The sequence below is a fragment of the Bubalus bubalis genome, chromosome 14 (genome assembly GCF_019923935.1).
Source record: "Bubalus bubalis isolate 160015118507 breed Murrah chromosome 14, NDDB_SH_1, whole genome shotgun sequence".
In the NCBI taxonomy this organism is placed as follows: Eukaryota; Metazoa; Chordata; class Mammalia; order Artiodactyla; family Bovidae; genus Bubalus; species Bubalus bubalis.
The window spans coordinates 16,365,136-16,391,787 of NC_059170.1; the positions used below are offsets into that span (position 1 = coordinate 16,365,136).

The window sequence follows — 26,652 nt, forward strand, 5'->3', positions numbered from 1 at the left end:
CTAGTCTATGATATTTTGTCGTGGGAGCCCGAGCTAAGATAGCACTTGACATATATCATGTCTGGAAATTCCCCGGCAGTCCAGTGGTTAGGATTCGGCACTTCCACTGCAGGTGTGATCCCTGGTTGGGTAACTAACATCCTGCATGCTGAGTGACTCGGTCAAGAAAATGAAGGAAAAAACAAAAAAAAAGCGTCATTTTCTTTTGACCCCCATGTTTTCTGGTGAAAAACATGCTGCCACTGGAAAAGTTTTTCCCTTAGGGATAAGGTGTTTTTTTTCTCTTGCTGCTTTCAAGACTTTTTCTTTACCTCTAATTTTCGGAAATTTAATTATTACATGTCTTGGCATAGATTTCTTTGGGTTTATCTAGTTTGGAATGTGCTCAGCATCTTGAATCTGCAGCTTTATCTGTCTCTTGCTGAATCTGGGAAGTTTTCAGCCATTATTTCTTTGAGTACTTTTCAGCCCCTCCCACTTTCTCCTCTCCTGAGACTGATGGCCTGAATGTTAGATGTTTTGTTATAGTCCCACAGGTTCCTGAGGCTCTTTTCATATTTTTTCTTCGGTCTGTTTTTTCTCTGTAGTTCAGATTGGGTGATTTCTACTGTTCTATTCTCTAGTTCCCTTATTCTTTTCTCTCTGGAGCTTAGCAATAAGTTAAAAGTTAGTCACTCAGCCATGTCCGACTCTGGGACCCCATGGACTGTAGCCCGCCAAGCTTCTCTGTCCATGGAATTCTCCAGGCAAGGATACTGGATGGGTAGCCATTCCCTTCTCCAGGAGATCTTCCTGACTCAGGGATTGAACCCAGGTCTCCCTCTGTGCAGGCAGATTCTTCATCATCTGAGCCACCAGGAAGCTATGGTAAAACAATTATTGTCTAAAAGTTTTCTATTTTACTAGACTTCGTTTTTCTGGTTCTTTGGGTGGAGAAAGGAGGGTTTTGTTGTTTGTTTATTTGTTTTTTTTGGCCCCACATACTGCCATGCAGTTCTCAGATCTCAGTTCCCTGATCAGGGATTGAAACTGCAATCCCTTCATTGGAAGCAAAAAAACTAGAGGGGATTTTGATAGGGATCGTGTTGAATCTGTGAATGAATTTGAACAATATTGCTATTTTAAAAGTTCTTTAAATTTTATACTTTCTTTAAAAAGGTAATTTGATAATTTTTATTTATAACATTTTAAATAGGTTTATGCAGGAGACACAAGAGACGAATATTTGATCCCTGGGTTGGGAAGATCCTCTGGAGTAGGAAATGGCAACCTACTCCAGTACTCTTGCCTAGAAAATTCCATGGACAAGGGAACCTGGAGGGCTATAGTCCATGCAGTTGCAGAGGGTCTGACATGACTTAGCAACTAAACAACAACAACAACACTTTAAATTAAATAAATTTTTAATTTAAGTAAATGTAACAATGAGGAAGCTAAAAATTTTCACCTCAGCTGGAGTGAATGACTTTTAAGGTTGCTTGCAACTCTGACAATGTTATGATTTGATTAGCTATATCAGGAAGCTTGGCTGTTCAGACCAAGTGTGCAAGACCCACTCACAACACACCAGAAATAAATAGCCTTCAGCTACTTTAGCTGTGTAGTCTCCCAGTCCTTTAGCCAAGGGAGGGGCTTCTACCCATAGCAAACATGACCTTTTATTGCTCTGGACAGATTCAGACTTACCGCCCTGATTTGGAAGAGGGGCTTGCGGCCAGCAGACTTTGGCCGCAAGTCTTCATCCAGAACGAAGGCCTGGATGTCCATCACTGGCATGAACGTTACATTTCCGGGAGTGAATGTCAGGAATGGAGCTGATTCAGGTGATGTCTCAAGCTCTAGTTCCATATTAGGATACAACCTGGCCAGCTGGAAAAATAGGCAGATACTAGGGGAGGATACGAGACAAACAGAGGGACCCTGAGCTGTATTAGGGAAGGCCAGATGGGCAGAACCCCCAAGACTCAAATCTTCAAGGGCCCTACACTGGCAGTGGAAAATCATAGGATGGTGGGAATTTTATATAATTTTATATGTATATATATAAATATATTAAGTTAAAAAATATATATAGTATATCAAATGGTTAATGTAGCAATTTAGTTGATAAGAAATACAAATGGCTATAAATAAATGCATACATGTTAAAATTCAATAGTGATGGGGATATGCACACAAAATGTAGTTTCGCATTATTCCATGAAAATGGCCAAAAATTTCATACATGTGACAATATCCAATTTAGGAGAAAAGACACTCAAAATAGTGAGAGAAAAAATTAGCGAATATTCTCAAAATATTTGTTAGTAGGGAATTATATTTTCAGAACTCTTTTTCAGTGGATGGCTTTATGGTTGGAAAGAGCACTTTGATAATGTATCAGAATGGGTAGAAATACACAATGGGCAAGCTCCAGTAACAGTGGATGGTCACTATACTGCCTCCTACACTGTGTTGACTAGCGTGCAAGTTTGGGGCCAGAGCTGAATTGCCTGGCTCAAGAGAGGGGAGGCTGAGAACTCTTCTCCACTCTGCCTCTGCTACTTTTCAGCTCTGCTCTACATAAACAGCAAACAAATAGTGATTATTGGTCTAGACCCCAGTTATTAGCCTGCCCAGTATGTCCCATTTGCACCCTGAAAGGATCCTGAATATTTGTCCTGGCTGAGTGTTATCTCCCATTTGATGACGACCAACCCAGCAGCAACTTAGTGGGGGCAGGTACTAGAGTTGTTCCATTTGATAGATGAAGAAACTGAGGCCCAACAAGATTGAGTTCCCAAGACAGGAAACAGCAGATCCCAGATTCAAACACAGGCAATCTGAATCTGGATCCTGTGTCTTTATGCCTTCAGAAGTCAGAGAATGATGGAAATTTTGAAGCAAAAAAAATCTTAATAACTTACTTAATAGCTTACTTTTATCCACTATGTTAATAAGCTATTTGTCTGGAGAAAGTTTATGCACAGCTCATAGATGTCCACACACAGTCTCAACATTTGGCCCATGTCAATGGGCTTGTCCTAAGGTCTTACCTGAGGAATAATGGCCCAGAATGAGCTGGTATTCAGCTGGATTGGGAAGTCCAAGGGAATCTGCAGCACACCAAGCAGGAAGCCACTTGAGAAGCAGGACACCAGAGTAGTTAGAGGCATGGACTTGGAGGTCAGGCAATGGGGCCTCAGATGCTGCTTCTGCCAGTTTTTGGCTGACTTATGGTTGATAAACTTCGTTAGGTTCTGTATCTGGAAAAGCAGGATGATCATAATAGTACTTGTACAGGGTGTGCGAGGACTGAACGAGATATTCTAAAGGTAAAGAGCTAAGTGCAGGGCCTGGAACATAGGAAGGGCTTAATAAATGTCTATGATTGTTATTCATCACTTCCCAGGATTCTCCCCTAAAGGGCCAACAAGAGCTGGTAACCACCACAGTCTGGATTTAACGTGCTTTCAGATATGGCTTTCTCCAACCCCAAACTCTTTTTCTGGCCAGAAGTCTCTCATGGTGCTATTCTCTACCCATGCCTTGGACTTGTTCATCTTTCAGCTTGGCGAGCCCTGCCTGTACCTGTCGACAGCACACCTTCCTCCATCTCTTCTCCCTTCAAGATCCTCACCCTTGGGACTTCCATGGTGGTCCAGAGGCTAAGACTCTATGCTCCCAATACAGGAGGCTCAAGTATGATTCCTGATCAGGGAATGAGATCCCAAATGCCACAACTAAAAATCCTGCATGCTGCAACTGAAATCTGGGGCAGCTAAATAATCAAATATTAAAAAGAAAGATTCCCACTGTTCATTTGGGCTGCTGGGAGTTGGTGATGGACAGGGAGGCCTGGCGTGCTGTGGTTCATGGGGTCACAAAGAATCAGACATGACTGAGCGACTGAACTGATACTGATTGTTGTTGTTTAGTCACTAAATTGTCTGATTCTTTGGGACCCCATGGACTACAACACTTCAGGCTTCCTTGTCCTTCACTATCTCCCGAAGTTTGCTCAAACTCATGTCCATTAAACTGGTGATGCTATCTAACCATCTCATCCTCTGTTGCCCTCTTCTCCTGCCCTCAATCTTTCCCAGCATCAGGGTCTTTTCCAATGAGTCAGCTCTTCGCATCAGGTGGCCAAACTATTGGAGCTTCAGCTTCAGCATCAGTCCTTCCAGTGAATATTCAGAGTTGATTTCCTTTAGGGTTGACTGGTTTGATCTCCTTGCTGTCCAAGGGACTCTCGAGAGTCTTCGCTAGCATCAGTTCTTTGGCGCTCAGCCTTCTTTACAGTCCAACTCCATTTAGCACTTATCACACTGGTGATAAGTGCACTGCTCAACTGGGAGCTGTGAGGGTGCCCTGCTCAGACCTCCTCACAGGCATAAGCTGTGAGCAAAGCAGCTGGTTGACAGGCCCCCACACCCCCTGCCTCACACTCAGGCCTCACACCATTCATGCTGGGACCACCCTCTCCCAGATAGCTCCCAGCCCCTGACTGGGCACAGCCCACATGGTAGAACTGGAGAATTTTGTCAGATTTCAGGATTCAAGGGGATCGCTTAAGACGTGTCAAACTGAAAGTCACAATCAAGGCTTCATTTGCTTACTGCAAGAGAGGAAGCAAGAGGGTAAACCGGAAAGGGCGCTGGCCCCGCTGTGTCCCCCTTTTCCCTGTGGCAGGACATAGGATACCATCATGGACCCAGTGGGAGCTGGTGGAGGAGACAGGGAAGGACCAGGAGGCCAAAAAGAAAAAGTACTGACTATTGAGTCAAACTGGAGAAAGCTGTCTTCAAGGCCCCCAGGAAGGGATCTCAGCTGAAGTTACCCCCCCTCTCCATCCACAAATAGGCCTCTGAACCGGACATATCAAGGCTAGGAATGCAGATTGACGGGTGAGGCATGGGCTTGAGTCCTTAAGGGTACCTCCCTCTGGAAACTAGCAAACACTGGCCATGAACCAAGTCTGGACTGGGTGAGACCTGCCAGGTAAAGCTTAATGTAATTGCCACAGGCAGACCTGAAAGATCACACATAGGACTTCACCTTGGAGCCAGACTCCTCTGAGGCCCGCCTGATATACACGCCTCTAATAAGCAAGCTCGGTGCTGTGGCTCTCCTTCAGCTTAGCTAGACTTAGAGACACAGCAGCACTTCTGCCACATCTGCCTGCCTTCCCTCTGCTTCGCAGTTATCTCAGGTGGCTCAGATGGTAAAGCGTCTGCCTACAATCCAGGAGACCCAGGTTCGATCCCCGGGTTGAGAAGATCCTCTAGAGAAGGAAATGGCAACCCACTCCAGTACTCGTGCCTGGAAAATCCCATGGACGGAAGAGCCTGGTAGGCTACAGTCCATGGGGTCACAAAGAGTCGGACACGACTGAGCAACTTCACTTCAAGGGCTCGTCCCGCCTGCTCCATCCTCCAATGCCCGTTATCTCCCCAGGTGTTTTCCTAATAAATCTCTTATAAGTCTGAGGTTGTCTTGGCATCTGCTGCTTGGAGTACCTGATACAACACACCAGAGCCTGTGTTATTTTTTGAAAATACTATCGAGACTTCACTGGCAGTCCAGTGGTTAAAACTTCAAGCTCGAAATCCAGGGGGTGCTGGTTCGATTCCTGGTCAGGGAACTAAGATCCTGCATGCTGCACGGTGCAGCCAAAAATCAAAATCAAAAAAAAAAAAAAAATACTGCTACTATAGCTAACATACATACATGCATCAGACTCCAAGTTCTTACAGGCTGTCTCATATAATCCCTGGGGAATAGGCACACTTGGGATTCACACGCACAAAGAGGGAAACTGAGGCACAGCCTGGATTCGAACCCCTATTTGGGAGGCTCCAAATGCCACATTCTTCTCCCGGCTCCCCAGAGCACTCACAGTGGATCTACTGTCCCATCTGATTTTCTCTCTGGGGACCCCCAGCCTCTTCCCTCCCCTACTCACATGCTTATTTTGGATGGTGAATTTCATTTGCCCGGCCTGATGGTAAACCCTGCTGGCCCTGTTGAAGACATATTCGGAGACGGCAAAGTAGATCATGTGGTCGTGTTTCTGGGGCAGCGTGATGGGTGGAGCATCGAAGGGGACTAAGGAGTTCCAGTTTCTGCCGAAGAATTCACCCTGCAGACAGAAGGACACATTGGCCACCAGGGTTCCTACCAGAGAAAATGTCAGGCCTGGGTGGTGGCTGGGCTGGCGATTCCTCTCTAGACTGTAGGGCTGGTGTCTTGGAAGATTCATCTGGCCCCACAGTATGAAGGCCCTAACAGCTACCTGAAATTCCCTGGTGGGAGCTGTGTCCTGTGTTCTTCCAGGCCCAGGATGCAGGGGAGGGAGCACTGCCCAGGGAAAAGTATGGACTCTGGAGCTTAACTGCTTGGTTTTGGATCCTGGCCTGCCACTTACTTGCTCTGGGATCTTGGGTAAGTCTCTGACTTCTTTGTGCCTCAACTCCCTCACCTGAAAAATGGAGATGATGCGGGACTTCCCTGGTGGTCCAATGGTGAGGAATCCGCCTTGCAATGCAAGGGATGAGAGTTCGATCCCTGGCTGGAGAACTAACACCCCACATGCCACAGGGGCAACTAAGCCCATTCGCCATAACTACGGAGCCTGCACTCTGGAGTGCTCATGCTCTGACTAGAGAGCCTGTGTGCCACAGGGATAGACCCCGCACGCTGCAGCAAAGATCCCGTGTCCTGAAACAAAGACCAACACCGCCAAAAACATTAATTAAAAAATTTAAAAAGTGGGGATGCTAATGGTTTCTACTTCATAGAGGCTGTAACATGCATTAACATTTGTACAAATACTTAAAATAGCACTTGGCTCATAGTGAGAGGAGCTTCCCGAGGTGGCGCTAGTGGTAAAGAATCCGCCTGCCGAGGCAGGAGACATAGGTTTGCTCCGGAAGATCCTCCGGAGGTGGGCATGGGAACTCATTCCAGTATTCTTGCCTGGAAAATCCCATGGACAGAGGAACCTGGCGGACTACAGTCCATAGCATTGCGAAGAGTCGGACATGACTGAAGCGACTTAGCATGCACACTCAGAGTAAAAAGCATGTAAAGAAAGTGTGAAGTTGCTCAGTCGTGTCTGACTCTTTGCCCCATGGACTGTAGCCTACCAGACTCCTCCATCCGTGGGATTCTCCAGGCAAAAATACTGGAGTGGGTTGCCATCTCCTTCTCCAGGGGATCTTCCCAACCTAGGGATCGAATCCAGGTCTCTCAAATTGCAGGCAGACACTTTACCATCTGAGCCACCAGGGAAGCCCTGTAAGTGTTAGGTGTTAGTTAAATAAATAAAACTGGAGAGGGGTGACACTCCAGGACCTGGCTCAACAGGGGTTGTGGGGAAGACCAGAATGAAGACAGAGTGTATTCTTTTCCTACTGCTGCTGTAACAAATGACCATAATCTTAGTGGTTTAAAACAGCAGAGACTGTAGTCCTTCACGTTTCTGGAGGTTAGAAGTTAAAACTCAAGATGTTGGCAAGTCTGCCTTCTTAAGGCTTCTGGGGTGAATCTGCTTCCTTTTCTACCCTGTAGAGGCCACCTGCATTCCTTAGCTTCTGGCCCCTTCCTTTCATCATTCTGACCTTTAGTTCCAAGCTCTTGCTTCTGTTGTCACATTGCCTCCTGTCCTTTATCACCTACCCCCTTATAAGGGGCTTCCCTGGTGGCTCAGATGCTAAAGCATCTGCCTGCAATGCGGGAGATGCAGGTTTCATCCCTGGGTTGGGAAGATCCCCTGGAGAAGGAAATGGCAACCCACTCCGGTATTCTTGCCTGGAAATCCCCACAGTCAGAGGAGCCTGGGGGCACAAAGAGTCGAACTCGACTGAGTGACTAAGCACAGCACATGAACAGCAACATGAAAGTGAAGTGAAGTCGCTCAGCCGTGTCCAACTCTTTGCGACCCCCTGGACTGTAGCCCGCCAGGATCCTCCGTCCATGGGATTCTCCAGGCAAGAATACTGGAGTGGGGTGCCATTTCCTTCTCCAGGGATCTTCCTGACCCATGGATCAAACCCAGGTCTCCCACATTGCAGGCAGAAGCTTTAACCTCTGAGCCACAGCTAGCCCACTAATCCAGGATAATCTTGTCATTTCAAGATCCTTCATTTAATTAAACATTTTACCGTATATTTCAAAATCCCATTTGCCATACACAGTAAAATGTTCAGATTCTGAGGACTGGGACACGGACATCTAAGGGAGACATTTTTCAGTCTACTAACGGAGTAAGGCAGGTAGTAATAATACTGTACCCATACACATACTACGTGCCAGACACTTGGCTATGCACATTATACACATCTCACTTAATTCCTGTAGTCCCTTTATGATATAGGCTATTATTATTCAAATTCCAGGGAGGCTCAGAAAAGTTAAGTAATTCTCCCAAGATTCTTCAGCACATAAGTGCTAAGGTCTTCTGGATTCCAGACAGATTTACTATGCTGGTTCAGAGACCTCATCTTAGGTTTTGTTCTTCCGTGTGTGCTGTGTATCACATCTTCCTACTGTGGGCACTGGTCAGGGACATGGACTGACAAGCAGATGGTCTGGAGGAGAGGAGAAGCCAACTCTGAGAGGGAGAACTGGATTTCTGCCACTCCCCGGCTCCAAGGCCCTTTCTCTACAGCCCCTTACCTTGAAGGGTGTATCCAGGCCTTGGGAGGTCACCTGGGGAGCTCCTACTAAACTGTAGTCAATGCCGGCAATCTGGTCAATCATTGAGGTGACTATGAGCAGGAAAGAGACAGCATTATGAACAAGGGAGCCAAACACAGTTGTTCAAGTTGTGCACTGTGCAAATCTACAGAGCTCTTTTCCCATATAGTCTTCAGAGAGTGAAAATGGGGTTGGTGCTGATCAATGGTAACTTCAGTCACAAAGACAGTGCTTCGTACACTCATTCATTCAATATTTATTGAGTACTTGCTATAAACCAGGCACAATGAATGCAAGAGGCTGATGAAACAGGTTAGTAGGAGAGTCAAAGTCTCCGTTCTTCTAGAGCTGGCAATCCAGAAGGGAAAAAAAGACAAGTATTTGAGCAAATAGATATAAAATCATAACTCTGCTAGGTAGCATAAAGTCACAGGATGATGCTAGCCATATAAAGGGGGTGAAACGGGGGATATAGAGTCAGAGGAGGTTTTGCTTGGGCCGAGATCTGAAGGAGGAATAGGTGTCAATTGGTTGGCAGGGCAGGCAGAAGGGGGGACTCGGGGAAGGATGATCCTGGCAGAGGGAACGACACATGCAAAGATCTTGTAGAAGTATGGGACATGGTGTATTAGTGGAATCACAGGGACCCATGTGGCAGCCAAGTTGCCCAGAGCAAGATGAAGCTGGCAGTCAGGCCTGCCCATGGGATGCTGTATCACCCACTGTGGGGTTGATATTCTGATAGTCAAGGGAGTCTTTGATGGCTTTAAGAAGAAGGGAGGATCTGACCTGATGTATGATTGTACAAGGTCCTGTGGACGCCAGATGGGCAAGGTTCAGGGGTGCATGGGAATCTCAGAGCACCCCTGTTTTGTTCAAGCAGCCAGTAGAGAGTCAGCATGTGATTCTCTCATGTATTTGTAATCCTTTGCCTACTGGTGCACCCAGCAGGTTGCTGAGTCCCCACCCTCGATCACCTTATGCCCCCGTCTCCAGACAGCAGACCCTCAGATGTCCAACCATGTAGGATGGAGAAATACTCGACGGGGAAAATTCTCCCAGGGTTCTTGGGAGATGATGGTGGTGTTTCCAGGGGTACTGGGTGCCACGGCCCCTGACAGCACCCAGAGAAGAGAGGAGGGCTCCAAACCTGGCAGAGTGCGGAGATAGGGCTCCAGGCGGAAGGCTGCTGACTCGTTGACCATTTTGCAGATCTGCCAAAGTGGACGAGACAGCCACGTGAGTCCTTCCCCATCTCCCTCCCAGGCCATGTCCCTGCCCACTTCCCCACCGCCACTTCAGGAACCGTGGGTCATATGCCCACCCTGTAGGCAGGTGAGTGGAGGGGAGGGAGAATATGGTGAAAATGGAGACAAGACCTCCATCAACCACAGCACTTGGTCACTGCCCATTTGTGTTTGCCCAGCTTAAGTTCCTAGACTTTTCTGGAACCCTCATTAAAAGCAGATGGTGGTCAAGTCAGCACTTCCCTGAAGTCTGCTATTGCCATGGTCTTCAGTTCAATGTCTTGGTTGCTAAGTGCCCAGAAGTGCAGTATGCATTTATTAAACAGCAGAGGTTGGTGGGGGGAACTTCCCTGGCGGTCTAGTGGTTAAGACTTCACCTTCCAATGTATGGGGTGTGGTTGGGGAGCTAGGATCCCAGGTGCCTCCTGGTCAAAAAGCCAAAGTATAAAACAAAAAGCAATATTGTAACAAATTCAATAAAGATTTTAAAAGTGGTCCACATCAAAAAATATTTTAGAAAAGAAAAAAGAGACAGAGAGATCAGAGGGACAAAACAGAAGAGCTTCTAGGTGCAGGAGGCAGCTCTTATATCAGAGGCTCCACCGCCGCATCCTCCTGCTCCTTTGCCATCTCTTCCTTCTGGGATTCCTTGCCATCTGGGATTAGCGAATCTGTGAAGGGGCTCCGTGCCTGGTCTGCAGGCAGTACTCAGCAGGGCCACCAGAGGGCGCCCCAAAGCACAGCCAGGAGCATTCCGTTCCTCAGCCAGCCACCAGCTTCCTCCTCCGTGTCAAGAATGGGAGAGACCAGAAGTTGGAAGCTTGTCACTTCCTAACGTTAGCCATATCTATACCATTTCTATGAATTTTCCCTTCTTACCTGTTAAAGTAATTAATATTTCTTTTATACCAAAAGTGAAAGTGAAAGTAAAGTCGCTCAGTCGTGTCCGACTCTCTGCGACCCCGTGGACTGTAGCCCAACAAGCTCCTCCATCCATGGGATTCTCCAGGCAAGAATACTGGAGTGGATTTCCATTTCCTTCTCCAAGTGGCCTTTTAAAAACTATATAGTCACTTAGTCATGTTAGACTCGTGACCCCATGGACTGTAGCCCCCCAGGCTCCTCTGTCCATGGAAGTCTCCAGGCAAGAATACTGGAGTGGGTTGCCATTTCCTTTTCTGGGGGATCTTCCTGATCTAGGGATCAAACCCCGGTCTCCTGCACTGCAGACAGATTCTTTACTGTCTGAACCACCAGGGAAGCCCCTAAAAACTACAGACGTTTAATAAAAAATACAGAAAACTACCACTGTTGTCAAAGGGAAACTGTTATCCCTTGGCATAAACAGGATATACCTGGGAAAAAGAGTCCAAGGGGTTGAAAAGCCGCTCTGCAAGGTGGGCTAGATATAGCTGCCCACAAGATAATGCCCCTTCTTTGTTAAAGGAAAGTGTTCAGCACATATTAACCCTAAATGGAGACTTCCCCTTTGACATGAGAAGAAAGAGAAAAGGGACAGCATAGGGAATCCCTTGTTCATTTTATCATTCTGCATAATTTGAATGATTATGGGGGAGCTGTCCCCACTTTGGGAACCACTGTTCAATGCAAACTCCAAGTCAGCCTGTGTCCGGTGCACCTGGCCTGGCTTCTCCTGAAGCAGAAGGTACAGGCAGCGCTCCTGGGCAGCCAGCCCTTCCAGGCCTGCATCCATCCACCCCCAGCCCCTCTCTCTGCAGAGCCACCTGGGGCTTTGCACTCACAGCCCCGTGGAGGCCGGTCAGTGACCGCATCCTTGGAAACTGTTCTTGTGCTTAGCCTCTCTGACACCTGCCCCGCTTCCCACTGGACACATGGCACCTGGATTTTTCTGGCCCATGTTTCCTGTGTTGATAGGGCAGAGACCACCCTTGCCTCTGGCCTCAACCTGCTGCACAGGGCTACAGGAGCATACATGTCTATGAAAATAAGCTTTCCCTCCCCTTTTTTTAAGCTTGCCCCCTTTACCTAGCTGCTCTTCTGTACTAGGCACTGGTCAGTGCCTGTAGCTATGATGTCGTATGGTCCTCACAATAGCCCTCCAAGGTAGGTGCTACGATTCTTTCTATTATTTTTTTGGCTGCACCTCACGGCATGCAGAACTTCCCCAATTAGGGAAGGAACCTGCAGCCCCACCCCCTGCAGTGGAAGTGGGGAATCTTAATCACCAGCCCACCAGGGAAGCCCTATTTCTATTTTATAGATTAAGAATCCTAAAGTCCAGAGAAGTTAGGCCAGTTAACCAAGGCATCACAGCCAGCAAAGTGGCAGAGCTGGGATTTAAACCCAAAGTATCTGCTTACAGAGTTCATGCGCTCAACAGTCCTCACTGTTGAAGGAGGTGAAACCCAGTTGGGAAATGACTCTGGAACAGTAATAACGTGAGTCCTCTGAACACACCCAGTGTACCTCTATCTAATCAAATCCTCAGAGCTCTCTTCAAAATAGGGGTTATTGTCTCCATTTAACCAATGAGAAAACTGAGACTCCGGGTGGGGGGGGGTCCCTCAATTTGCCCAAAGATACACAGAGGGAAAATGGAAGAGGTACCTCTTTGCCTCTAAGACCAAGGCTTTTTGTAGAGCTGAGAGTTACCAAGGGCTGACCTCACTGCTGTTTTCAATATGGTGCATTTTATGGGATCAGGATAGGGAACATTATTTGAGAAATATTTTCCTCTATTTGAGATAAGAAAGATATCCTAGGTTTTCTCCCTGAAACTCTTAGATTTATTTTGGCGTTTAAATCCTTAGACCACCTGGAGTTGATTTTTGTATATGGTGTGAGGAAAGAATTTAAAGTCACTTCTCCATATCTAACATTATTTATAACAAAGATATCACTTTATCAGTTCCAAATGCCAATTTAGCATGTGTGGTTATACAAATCTGGGAAAGCCTTGACATTTTCCTTTACATCATGAATGAAGAAGGTTTTGCTAAGCAAATTCCAATGACAACATATTTAAGAGCCAAGACTGTGTCTACACACCAAACGTGTACATGCCGATGATCTGCGTGTTAACTACAAATCTGCTCATCCTTTTGTTTACCTTTTGTTCCAAGATGGTTTTGACATTGTTTTCAATTCTTTCATGGAAGAGGTTCAGGATCCAGCTGGAGAAAAGAGGAAATCAGGTCAGAGCCCACTGTATGATTAGCTGAGACTCCTAAGAGAGGGCTAGTGGTGGCGCTAGTGGTAAAGAAACTGCCTGCCAAGGCAGGAGACACAGACGTGGGTTCAGTTCTTGGGTCGGGAAGATCCCCTGGAGGAGGGCACCAGCAATCCACTCCAGTATTGTTGCCTGGCGAATTCCATGGACAGAGGAGCCTGACCAACGACGAGTCCATGGAGCCCTAAGGAGCTGGACACAACTGAGTGACTAACACTTTCACTTTCACTTCCCGAGAGAAGGGTTACCCATGGATCTGAGCTTTCCCATGTGCTATTCCAAGAAGGGACCTGGCCACATGAATTTGATCTGAGGGATGGTGACCATAGTATGCTGCTAAATCAGAAATATAGGTGAGAGTAGGCTAGTTAGGGGTGTGGTATTAACTATACACATCAACATCGCCAATATTCTTTTCCTTCCACAAAATCCACTCATTTCCTATTTCCAGTCCTGGTGGTTCAGTGGGACTAACCCTACTCCTAACCCCTAGGTCTAGAGATGGGCCCTAGACCCTGGCTCAGCCAGTAAGAGTCCAAAATGATTGATCCAAGGAATGGTCTTGTCACCCCACATTGACCAACAAGAACTTGGTCAAAGTTCTTATTGGCCAGTGCTCTACCTGGAGCCCTATGGAAAAGGTTGCTCCTGCTTGCTGAGATGGTGGGCTCTAACTGACAAGGAAACCTGGCTTCCTGCAACCATCTCTGCCACTCTAAGAGTGGAGGACCCTGTCTGAGACTGAGCAGACCTAGACCCAGGAGACAGAGAGATTCCTGGCAATATCAAACACCTGAAGCCAATTGCAGCTTTGGCTTCCTCCATGGACTTTTGGGGCTTCCCTGGTGGTTCAGTGGTAAAGAACCTGCCTGCCAATGCAGGAGATGTGCTTTCAGTCCCTGGGTGGGGAAGATCCCCTGGAGGAGGAAATGGCAACCCACTCCAGTATTCTTGCCTGGGAAATCCCATGGCCAAAGGAGCTCGGCAGGCTACAGTCTATGGGGTTGCAAAATCCTCTGACATGACTTAGTGACTGAGCATGCACAGACTTTTTAGGTATATGTGAGCCAATCAAGTTCATTCTCAATGCTTAAACACCTGAGTTGAATTTCTGTAACGTGCAACTTAAAGGAGGCTGGTGAATTTGTATGTCAAAAATTTTAAACATTTCTTGGGGAGAAGGAACGGTGGACCGAGAAGAATAAGAATGGATATAAATAATCTGCTTAGAAAACATGAAATATGTGGCTCTTAAGGATGCACAGCATTATTCACAATATAGCACTCACTAAAACTGAGACACAGTTACCTTTCAGATTGGCAAAAAGCTTAATCTCTGATGATCTGCCCGTGATGGCGATTGTGCTTTCTTACCTTGCTAATGGATGTGAAAACTAGCAAGTCCCTTGGAGGGCAGTTTGTTGGTAAATATTAAAATTACAAAATGCACATACCAATTTAAGAATAAATCCTAGAGTTTGTTTGACTAGGTATAAAATGATATTATTCCCCAAGGTTATTCTTCTAGCATTATTTATAGTAACAAATGACAGGAAGAAACCCTCAGTCCCAAACTAAAAATGTATTTATAGAGGACTAACTATATATGTTTTGAAAAGTTAAAGTGTTAGTTGCTCAGTCGTGTCTGACTCTTTGCAACCTCATGGGCTGTAGCCTACTAGGCTCCTCTGTCCATGGAATTCTCCAGGCAAGAAGCTCCCCTGCCAACTCCATTCTGCTCTACTCTGTGTCCTGGAGGGCTGATGTCTAGAGATTCATCTCCCAAACTCTCTTGCTCTCTGGCTGCTGGTTGTTTTGGCTAATCGGAGGCACAGGCAGGAAGGAGAGAGGAGATGGGGTGCTTATACCAGGCGCCTCCCTGTTGGACACTATAGTCCGGTCCCCTGGCCCCTCCTCTGAGATTTCAGTTCTTTCCAGCTCTGGTAACTCCCTTGCCCCCTTGCCTCCCTTGCTGAACACTCCTTCATCCTGCCCACACTCCAGTTAATATTCCCCTCTTGTTTGCCACTGACTCTTGTCAGTTAAGCCTTTCGAGTTGCCCTCTGTGTCCTGCTGGGATCTGAGTGATGAAGTGCCAACCCAAACACAGTGAGAGGCTGTCACCCCACAGACCACCACCGTTCATTCCATATTCACTGAGCGGACCCTCCAGGGAAATCACTTTGAAATGCGGGCTTACCTTGAAAGACAGTCTTGCCCAGGCATTGGCAAACTGTTTCTTAAAGGGCCAGATCATCAATATTTTTGGCACTGCATGCCAAATGGTCTCTGCCAACTACTCACCACTGCTGTTGTCAGACTAAAGCAGTCCTGGACAAATGGGCATGGCTGTGTTCCAGTGAAACTTTGCTTACTGGTGGCTGTGACTTCCCTAGTAGTCTAGGGGCTAAGACTCCATGTTCCCAATGCAGGGGGCCCAGGTTCAATCCCTGGTCAGGGAACTAGATCCCATGAATCGCAACTAAGAAGTTGCTTGCCACAACTAAAGATCCCATGTGCAACAAGGATCAGTGATCCTACATGCAGAACTAAGACCTGGTGCAGCCAAATATACAAATGAATATTTAAAAATAGATAAATTTAAGCAATGGTTGGCAGGTGGATTTGGCCCCTAGGCCTTACTTAGTTCATTGACCTCTCATCTTGATGGATCCTCAGTTTTGCTCTTATGTCCCATCGGAGGTGTCCCTTGGGTGAGCTGGATGCTGAGGCAGCTCTGACGATCTCCAGCAAGTGTGTTTGGGGGTCACTTACCTTATGTGTCCAGAAATTTCAATGCTGACATGGCCGATGGAGTTGTGGCAGTAGGTCACGGAGACAGTGGGTCGCCCAGACTGGTCCTTGTCCAAGTTCAGAGAAACCAAGATGGAAATGCCATCCACACTCATATCAAACATACCATGTAAGGTGCTGGGTGAGAGAAATGAGAAGCAAGGGGTATGGAGTCAGTCACCTCCCAGAAGATGAGCCAAGCTTATGCAGACCCAGGTTTGTCTCTCAGTCCCCACGGGTTCCATCTCTGGGTCAGGAAGATCCTCTGGAGAAAGAAATGGCAACCCATTCCAGTATTCTTGCCTGGAGAATCCCCATGGACAGAGGAGCCTGGTGGGCTGCAGTCCATAGGGTTGCAAAGTTCAGACACAAGCAGTTTAGCATGCACACATAGCTGGTGTCAAGTATTTGCTGTGTGCCAGGCACACTGCTAAATGCCTTATAACTGTTATTTTATATAAGCTGCAACTGCACCTATGAGGTGGATTATTATTGACCCCATTTTACAGATAATGAAACCAAGGCTTAGGGATGATCAGATCTGTGTCATTTATTGACTGGAGAGGTTTCAGCCCAGAAAGGGAATTCCATTGGGGGAGGACATTTTGTTTTGTGTTATGCAGTCTCTAAGTCGCGTCCAACTCTTTTGCAACCGCATGGAGCCCGGCAAGGCTCTTCTGTCCCTGGGGCAAGAATACTGGAGTGGGTTGCCGTTTGTTTCTCCAGGGGATCTTCCCAACCCAGGGATGAAACCTATGTCTCCTACTTGGCAAGCGGATTCTTTCCCACTGAGCCACCAGGGAAGCCCAGGAGAGGATATGACCTTGCCCAAAGTCAAGACACAGTCTAACGCCAGTACTACTCACATGAAAGACTTTTTCACCTCCCAGTTCCCACTGACAGATACGTAGTTATTGGACAAGGAGGCTTTGATACCCTGTCCTGGGTGTAGACTCAGCTGGGAGTCCTGGAGTAAGAAGTGATGGATCCTCATTCTAGGGAAGGAAGACAGATCATGAGACTCAGAAAAACCAGGGGCACATCAGTCCTCTAAATGAATCTTGAGAGTCCCCTTCAGCCTCTCACACTCTTTCAAGTTTACCAACTTAAACTGAAAAGGACAAATCATTTCATTCACATCCTTCATGGTCTGCTCAGGTTTTACCTCCTCCAGAAAGCCTTTCTTCCCCAAGCTTCCAAGACCAAAGACCTTCCTCTTGCCTCTGACACCCACCCTCACGAGCTGCCCTTGTCTATCTTACTGGATTCTCACCACCTTGAGGACCTTGTGGATGGTCTGCCCCTGCCCCCATGCCGTCTGCCTGCTTTTCTGTAGAAAAACTTTAGTCAAAGAATACATTTAATCAGAGAAGTGAGAAAACACAGAAACAAAGGAAAATAGTCAAACCAGACCAAACAAGAATAGTTTAGTCATTAAAGAAAAAACCTTTAGTTCCTGCTCAAGGGCTTTAGATAATATTCTGAGCCATATCCTTTGAGCCGTTTTGTATATAGTGAAACCTCCACTATGTGGAAGAAGTTAACCATATGATGGCCAGAAGGTAGCTATGACGTAATTCCAAGAATCAGCCTCCAAGAAATGGGAACAAACCAACTCTGTAACTATAGACTAATTTTACTTAAAAAGAGTCAAGATGATGCTGATCAGACCACTGAATGGCCAATTCCAGGATGACTGGCGGAGCTGACTGTGCCGCTTCTGCATGCAGCTCGGTCCCTCCACCTACACACCCCTGAAACTCTTGCCCACTGATTGGCAGCGGGGAGTTGGCCTTTGGAACTGACTCCACCCTCTCCTTTGTTTGTGGCCTCTGAAATAGCACAAACTTTCCTTTCCACCAAACTTTCCCCTTTCAAATGGCAAGCATCTGGATCTCACTTGTGTAACACTGTGAGCTGGCTTTGCATTGTGTATCCTTCAGCTTCCCTTTTGTATTCCCACCCTAACCCACTTGGAATACAAATAAGAGCTCACTATTTAGATCCTGGGACCTGAGGGGCATACATATGAGAAATACGCTGTAGACACACTTTTCTTTTCCTATAGAGTTAAAAAAAAAAATTGTTCACTTTCCCTTACAGCCTCAATCAACTGCAGGTGAGTAGCAGTGACCCCTTTAAACAGGGCAGGTGCCTTCCAGGTAAACATTGCTCTGATCATTTGTTGTTTTTTTTTTTTGTTCACAGGTCCATTGCTTCTTCATCCCTTCTAAACATATGTTAGCTGGGAATGATGTGTGCAAACTACATTTCCCAGAATTCTTTGCACCTGGTGTCTGGTTAGGACTGGCCAATGGGATGCTTTGGGAAAAGATGAGTGGATAGGCAAAGAGGAGAAGCCAGGATATTTTTTATCCTCTCTGCCTCAGATTGTGTCTTGGTAGTGTTGGTTACATTTCCACATTGGGGCAGCTCCTGCAGACAGCCCGTTCCTTCATGATCTTAGCTCCTTCTAGAGATCCTGGATCTTGTACTCTGTTGATTTTGTCTTTTGTCTTGTCTTTTTCTCTCTAGCTTTTAGGGATGTTAGTAGCTTTTCATTGCTGCTAATTTTAGGTTGTGTCATCATTCTCAAAGTGGCTTTTCAACTCTTCTAACACTTTTGTAGCAAATTCCTTATATGCAGTTCCCTCCACTGAAGTTCCTGGCATGGGTTTTCTACTTTCCCAGCTAGTGCCTGATGGATACATTCACCCTGCCTGGGACACTCATCTTCATTACTCACTGTGGTCATTTAAGTTGGTGGTTTTTGTCAGATCAACACTTATTTGTCCACTCAACAAAAATTCATTGAGATTCTCCTGCTCTGTCAGACCTGGCTCCAGGCACAAAAGCCATAGAGATTCAAAACTCAGTCCTTGCCCTTGGAGAGCTTACAGTTGGTGGTAAATCTGGATGTTAACAGACTGCAGTAACTCACTGTGAACACCAACTGCAAGGGGGTGCTCTAGGGCTGCAGTAAGGAGCATCGCCCTGTAAGTGGCATGTCCTGGATATTTTCTGTCTGTGCATAAATTTAAAATGACTTCTTTTTGCCGACTGTCTCAGGGAAATTGTCTTGAGAGACTTGAGAAGGATTCCAAGAAGCAGCCTTTTCTGTCAGTGATGGACAAACAATCCCCAAGAACCTATTCTGGACACTGAGGAAGCTGGGGAAGGAGAATTCATATAATCAAAGAATGAATGAAAAAAGAGTAAGGGATGAGGACTCTAGGGCTGAATATGAGAAAGCTGGAAGGAGTGTAAGGTCAGTTACATCTCACAGGGAGGGAGAAGGGGAACCAGGGCTGTTAACCAGAGACCAGGAGGCTCCTGCTTCATTTCTTACTGGGGATATGTGTGGATGCTATATTCAAGGGGTAGTATGCAAATAAAATGTGGACAGGGTCCAGAAAGACTTAAAGTCCTTGATTGCAACCCCTAACAGGCTCTGAGGGGTGGATGGTACGTCTCAAACAAGCCTTGATCTGGAGAGTAGCCAGGGTTCCCTGTGTATTAGTCCCTCAGTCGTGTCCAACTCTTTGTGATCCCAGGGACTGTAGTCTCTCCCCATGGAATTCTCCAGGCAAGAATACTGGAATGGGTTGCCATTCCCTTCTCCAGGGGATATTTCTGACCCAGGGATCAAACCCAGGTCTATCGCATTGCAGGCAGATTCTTTACCATCTGAGCCACCAGGGAAGCACCCAGGGTTCCCTGGCAGAGGAAGAATCCAGAGCTGATCTTTGTAGGGCTGACATAGGAACTGATGAATGGTTTCTAATTCAGATGATTCAAAAAACACATAGCACCTTCCAAAAGTCCCACAAGAGCTGGCCACGATCCCTTTACCTTTAGTCCAAGTGATGGCTCAATGTTTATCCCCTTCCCCATGACCCTAGGTCCCCATTCTTCCCTTTCTGCTGCCCCCGTGGAGGAGAACAGAGACCTCACCCACTAAACACATAGTCCACGCTTCCAAGCCAACCAATTCCGTAGCTTCCTGACAAAGCAGGCAACTCGATGGTGGACAGCTCATTCTTCAGGGTGGCTACTCCATATTGACGGGCTGGAGGGACATAGAGTTAACACATTCAGTGGGAGGTAGCTAAGTATAACAGTTGAATGGCTGGGCTTTGGAGTCATGTGAACTGGGATGAAATGCAGGATTTACCACATACTATTGTAATCCCAAGCAATTTCCTTATACTCCCTGAGCCTCAGTTCCCCCATCTGTAAAATGGTAACAACAACAACAACGATGATGATGATACTAACCTGAGTCTGAGAATTAAATTAGATCATGAATGCAAAGTGCCAGGTTAGTGGCAATCATTGTTATTTATTCATCCAGATCAAGGTCGTGGAAGCAATAGTGGGATACAGTGGGGCTTTTGAGGAATACCTAACTGCAGTTTGGTCAAACCTTAGGGTTTTTGACTATTGCCTGGGTCATGTGAACAATGCAGATGTACAGATCCAATTTCATCCAGTCTTGAGTGGGTCTCTGGAATCTGTATTTTAATATATATCCCAGCAACTCTAATATGGGTGGTTCATGGACTACCCTGGGAAGAAATACTGATCTAGTCCTATCCTTGGCTTCTGTCATTCAAGATGAGGAATCTGAAGCCCCAAGGTTTCTAAGGCTGATATCCAAGGTTTCTAAGCCAAGCAGTGGCAGAACCCCAGCCTGTGACTCCTCGACCTGATGACCACACCACTTTGGTGGGCAGAAACGAGCCCCAGAGGAGTCACACCCCCCTCTTACCATATTCCAGGCCTTTTCTGGTGATCCTGGCCACGAACCCGGGATTAGGTGTTCCTTCTCCAAACCTGGTGAACTCTGCCAGCAACAGTAGGGCCACTACCATATAGTATGGTCTGGCCATCATCCTGTCCTCACCTCCTTCCTGGGCAGGGATGGGTCACAGTCTCTTTGTAGGAGCCTCCCTTAGTGAAGTTGATAGCAGAATCTTAGGTGCTTATAAAGCCAGCGGCCGGATGAGGAACTGAGCCAGCTAGGAGGGGCTGAGAAAGTTCAAGGCTTTGGGGCAGCCCAAGTTTCAGCAGCTTGAGATGCGGGGCAAAGGTTGCTTATGAAACTTTTTGAGGTTTCTTTCTGGCTTGAGAGCAGAAGTAGTAGAACAAACTCAAGCCGCTTCGTCTTCCAATAGCTGGTGCCCAGGGCTGCCAGTGGAGCCAGCCTCCCCACACCTCTCTCTCTAGCTGAACACCCTCCATTCATCCCCCATTATCTACAGACTGAAATCTAAACACCCAGCCTGGCAGCGAAGGCCCCCACAACTTGGTTGCGATCCGTCTTTCCAACTGGTCCTTCTACCAGCTCAGCTTGCTAAGACCACACTCTGGCTCTGTTGGAATCCACTGTTCTCCACTTGCATCGTGCAATACCATCTCAAGTCAGGTCATGAAAGCAACGAATGGCTTCCACAAATCTAGACCCCAGACACTTTTGGATTTTTCTTGCCCATGTTGTTTTTATTATTTTTAAACACTATTTTTTATGTGAATTTGTTACAATATTGTTTCTGTTTTATGGTTTGGTTTCTTGGCTGCGAGACACGTGGGATCTTAGCTCTGACCAGGGATCGAACCTGCACCCTCTGCACTGGAAGTGACAGGTGCTCAGCCGTGTCCGACTCTTTGCGGCCCCAGGGACTATACAGTCCGTGGAATTCTCCAGGCCAGAACACTGGAGTGGGTAGTCTTTCCCTTCTCCAGGGGATCCTCCCAACCCAGGGATCGAACCAGGGTCTCCCGCATTGCAAGCGATTCTTTACCAGCTGAGCCACAAGGGAAGGCAATGTCTTAACCACTGGACCACCAGGGAAGTTGCACCTATGTTGTTTTTAAAACAACCTTCTTAAGGTATAATTCATATGCAATAAAACACACATATTTGAAGTGGACATTTCAGTGAGCTTTGACACACGTGTATATCCATGGGATCATGTCGTAATCTAGTTAAAAAATTCCCATCACTCCAAGAAGTTCTCTTGGCTCTTCTCAATCTTCCCCCACCTTCTCTGATTCCAGAGAACCACTGATCTGCTTCCTGTTGCCACTGATTCCTTCTGCCTCTTCTAAAGCTTCATAGAAATCGATTCATACAATATGTGTTCCTTTCTGACTGACTTCTTCCATATAGCATTATGTTTTTGAGATTAAGCCATATTATTTTGTGTATCAGTAATTCATTCCTTTTTCTTTATTGTGGAGGAGTCCTCTGCACAGCAGCTAGAACAATCCTTTTATTGTATTTTTAATTTCTTGTAAGTAGGAGATACATTCACATGGTTCAAACGTCAATCAATATAAAAAGATGTACAGGGAAAAACCTTACTCTCATTCCTCTTTTGTGTCTTTCCAGTTCCTGTCTCCTCCCCATCAAATCAACAGATGTTTCTACGGTGATAAGTGCTAGGAAATATGGAGGGTGCTTTGACATCTTACCCTCTAGGGCCCAGGGGAGCACAGAAAGGAAATGAGAGAAGATGTGCTCAAGCTTGATTTTAAAGTACGTGTAGGAGTTTGGTAAACAGGCACAGAGAGGGAAGTTACCCCAGGCAGGGGGCACAGCACAAGCCAAAGCATCGAAGCCTGAAAAAGCACTGCACATTCTGGAAGGCACAAAGAATTTTTGGAGAGTAAAGCATGGGGGTGGGGATGGAGGAGAGTGCCAGACGAGGAGGCATGAGCATTGGTGGGGAATATCCTCTTAAAGGGCCATGTTATCCAGTCCTTGTATGAACATGGAATAGTTTTATTTTCCAGTAATTGATAATCCCTATGCTGTGTTAAGAGCTTCCCAGATGGCGCAAGTGGTAAAAAAAAAAAAAATTCCGCTTGCCAATGCAGGAGACATTAGAGTTGCCGGTTCAATTCCTGGGTCAGAAAGATCCCCTGGAGGAGGGTATGGCAACCCATTCCAGTATTCTTGCCTGTAGAATCCCATGGATAGAGAAGCCTGGCAGACTACCATCCATAGGGTCAAAAAGAGTCAGACATGATGGAAGCAACTTAGCATGTACGAATGCATGCTTTGTTAAATTCTCTATTTTCCCTGGAAAGGCAGCTGACTTCGTGACATCTCAGTCCTGATTCTATCACTTTTAAATCATGTTTGGTTTAATAAGGCTTGGTCTGGGACTTCCCTGGCAGTCCAGTGGTTGAGACTTACCTTCCAGTGCAGGGAGTGTGGGTTCGATCCCTGGAGGGGGATCTAAGATCCCACACGCCTCACAGCCAAAACTGTGAGGCATAAAACAGAAACAAAACATAAAACAGAAGCAATACTGTAACAAATTCATTAAGACTTTAAAAATGGTCCACATCAAAAAAATCTTTAAAAAAAAAAAAAGAGATGTGGTCCTGTCCTTGTAAAATCTCAATCTCATCTTCTACTTAATGTTTTCCCTCTATTTCTGTGCAGGTTTCCGTGGCTCTCATGGCTTGGAGCAAGCAAGTATGTATATGTGTGTGTGTATACATGTTTGTACACAAGCGTGTGCCTGCGTATGTGTGCATCTGTCTACGTGGAGGGATGGTCTTCTCTTTCACATACCCCTCCCTCTTCTCTGCTCTGTTTCTGTAAGGAAGAGGGAGGGGAGGCTAACTGGAGGAGTTGGGGCTCCTCTTTGCTTCTCTCAGTGGTGATGAAGGTGACCCTTCCTGAGGGTCACCACCACTGACCAAGCTCAATATCTGTCAGCTCCAGTGGAGGAACAGAGGCTCCGTAAGCTCAATCCATGTGGAACTCAATTCCAAAGAGCTGTCTAGATAAGAACCAGTCTGTGAGAGACTCATTCTCTACCTGCAGCCCCCAAATTCGTGCCTTCGACCCTATACTTGTGGCCAGTGTTGCAAGAATTTTGCATCCCTTTGGAAGATGGGATCATCTCAGAGAGGTGGTCCATGCCTCTTCTTTGTCTGCCCAGAGCATCTTTGCCTCCCTCACCAATGTTCTAGGCCACTAAATAGGGTCCCTCAGCAAGCCCTGGACTCAGCAGATAACCAATTAGGGAAGGAAATGTCAGTCTCTGCTAGTTTCCCTCTGCTTGGACTTTAATGGACCAGTCGAGAATCCTTTCTCCTCTTTCACAGGAAGAGGTGTGGGGAGGGCATAGCTGAGAGTGGGCAGGTCGTGTTTGGCTTCCGGATGGAGGTCCAGCAGCCCTTGGAGGATGGAGAAGATCTGCGTGAAGGATGCACAATGGGGTTGGACTCCAGAGTGATTTAGGGGACAGAACCTGCTGCCTGTACTAGTTTGCTAGGGCTGACATAGCAGGATACCAAAAGCTAATAGCATAAACAGAGATTTATTTTCTCAGAGTCGTGGAGGTCAGACATCTGAGATTGAGGTCTTGGCGGCATTACCTGCCAGAGCTGGGAGGGGTAATCAGGTACAGCCAGCCATTTCCCCCTCTTTCAGTGGTTTGCAGACAAGCTTTGGTATTTCTTGGCTTTGCAAACATATCACCCCAAATTCTGCCTTCATCTTCACATGGCATTCTCCTTGTGTGTATGTCTGTTTCCAAATGTCCTTTTTTTTAAAAAAAGTAAGGACACCAACATATTGCATAAGAGGTCCACCCTAATGACACATCTTAACTAATTACCTCTGAAATGACCCTATTTCCAAATAAGGTCACATTCTGAGGTCCTGGGGGCTTGGACTTCAATATATGCATTTGCAGGGGATACTGTTCAATCCATAACAATGTCCCAACTGCTATAAGGAGTAAGGATGGCAAAGTCATGGCGATGCTGAAAGTTGAGTCAGGGTCTTGTATGAATTGTGCCTGTGCCCATCCCCAAGACAGGCACAATCCTACAAACCTTTCAGGATCGTTGTGGGGATCAAATAAGACAACATTTGGGAATGTGCAGAGTGCCCAGACCTGTTGAGTCTGGGCAGTGAGGTCATCTGCCTTGAGGACCATCCTCTGAGATACCTTGTCTTGCTGGAAATGTGGAACCAGCAATAGAGGAAATCTTCTAATCATAGTTTTCACTTCTCCTTTGACTTGAAACTTGGGGCAGAGCCAGGAAATTGGAAGTTCACGTTTCTGAACTCAAGAGTTAAAGCTCCTCAAAAGCTGCGAGCTGAACACATGCCTTCGAGACATTTTTAAGGCGCTTTTTCCTCCAGCCCTTCCGGGCACCTGGATATGTTTCCTTTGCCATCTCATCCTGGAATTGATCTGCCCGCTGCTCTCCACACAAGTTCCTCTTCTCCTCAGGACTGGGAGCTCACTATAATCCATGAACACCCATGGGTGGCCTGGTCTTGGCATTTTTTCCTTCCCCTCAACAATGCGACAACTTGTCCTCTATTTGGGTTCATTCCTGGCCCAAATAGACCTCAATCTACAGCAAGGATGTTGTGTCTGTCTTTGGTCCTTTATCCAGGCTCAATTGCATTCACCTGTTTCTTCTAGGATGGGGGTAAATCTCTAGCTAACTTGATTAAAAACTATCTTCATAGGCAGTATCTGTACATGATAAAAAGTGGTACAAAAGGTTGAAAATAACCCTTCCTTCCCTGTTCCCGGTCCTCCATCTCCTTTCTCTAGGGGAGGGTCTTTCTTACCCTTCCAGAAGCCCTTCATGACCACAGAAGTATACACGATAACACAAATTCTCTACACCTTGTTTTTAGCACTGACCAATAAAGTTTAGAAGATGGTTTCATATCAGCAGATACTAATCCAGCTCTTCCATTTTAATAACTGTAGAATATTCTGTTATATCAAAATTCTAGAATCTGTTTAACCAGCCTCATTTTGATGGACATCTGAATTAGTTCCATTCTTGCTATGACAAACAGTGTTGTAAATAATATCATTGTGCAAATGTATTCGTGTGCAAGTGTGAAATGTCTGTGGGAATTAATCTTAGAAGCAACAGTGTCCCTATTTTGCTTAGGTTTAATTGAGCTTCTTGAAACTGCAATGCTATATCTTGCACCGAATTTGAGAAAAATTTGGCCTTTTCTTCTTTTTTGACTGTGCCTCGCGGCTGCCAGGATCTTAATTCCCAGCCCAGGGACTGAACCTGTGTCCCCTGAAGTGGAAGCATGGAGTCCTAACTGCTGAACTGCCAGGGGATTTGCAAAATTGGGGCATTTCTTTAAAAAGTATTTTTTTCTGGCTTATTCATTCTTTTTTTTTTCCTCTTTCTGGGACTACAGTTGCATGTAAGTTGAGTCTTTTGATGTTGCATAAGTCCTGAGGTTCAGTTCACTATTTTTTCAATCAGCCCCCTCTACCCCCCATTCTTCAGATTGGATGCTTCCTATTGAATTTGCTTACTCTTTTATTTTTTCTACCATATTTAACTTGCTGTTAGGTCCATTCAGTTTATTTTTTTTTAATTTCAGATATTGTTGTTTTCAGGTCTCGAATTTCCATTTGGTTCTTTTTCACAGTTTCTATATTTCTGCTGAGGTGTCCTATTTGTTCATGCTTCTTCAGCAGTTTTTCCTTATGTCTTGGAACCTAGTTACAACAAAAACTTTAAAATCCTTGTCTGCTAATTCCAACGGTTGGATCCTGTGGGTGTTGATTTCTTTGGGTTGTCTTTGCTTTTGAGCGTAGGTTGTGTTTTTCTGTTTTTCACACATTGAATGTTTTAACATGTATCCTAGACATTGTGAGAGGTGTGAAAGCAATTGATTCTGTTAGGTTCCTCTGA

General features: G+C 46.1%; 1 protein-coding gene across 1 annotated transcript in view; it reads right to left on the reverse strand.

Moving 5' to 3' along the window:
* The window catches only part of LOC102394430 (lipopolysaccharide-binding protein), a 26,810-nt gene extending 5,935 nt beyond the window's left edge, over positions 1-20,875 (reverse strand). The window contains exons 1-10 of the mRNA XM_045162618.1: positions 20,705-20,875; positions 19,888-20,002; positions 16,800-16,928; positions 15,916-16,071; positions 13,021-13,084; positions 9,833-9,896; positions 8,662-8,753; positions 5,948-6,124; positions 3,036-3,245; positions 1,687-1,869 (exon numbers count right to left, since the gene is read on the reverse strand). Of these exons, the coding sequence (XP_045018553.1) occupies positions 1,687-1,869; positions 3,036-3,245; positions 5,948-6,124; positions 8,662-8,753; positions 9,833-9,896; positions 13,021-13,084; positions 15,916-16,071; positions 16,800-16,928; positions 19,888-20,002; positions 20,705-20,828 (1,314 nt within the window). The 5' untranslated portion in view covers positions 20,829-20,875. The remainder of the gene's footprint in view (positions 1-1,686; positions 1,870-3,035; positions 3,246-5,947; positions 6,125-8,661; positions 8,754-9,832; positions 9,897-13,020; positions 13,085-15,915; positions 16,072-16,799; positions 16,929-19,887; positions 20,003-20,704) is intronic.
* Between the last annotated feature and the right edge of the window lie 5,777 nt (positions 20,876-26,652).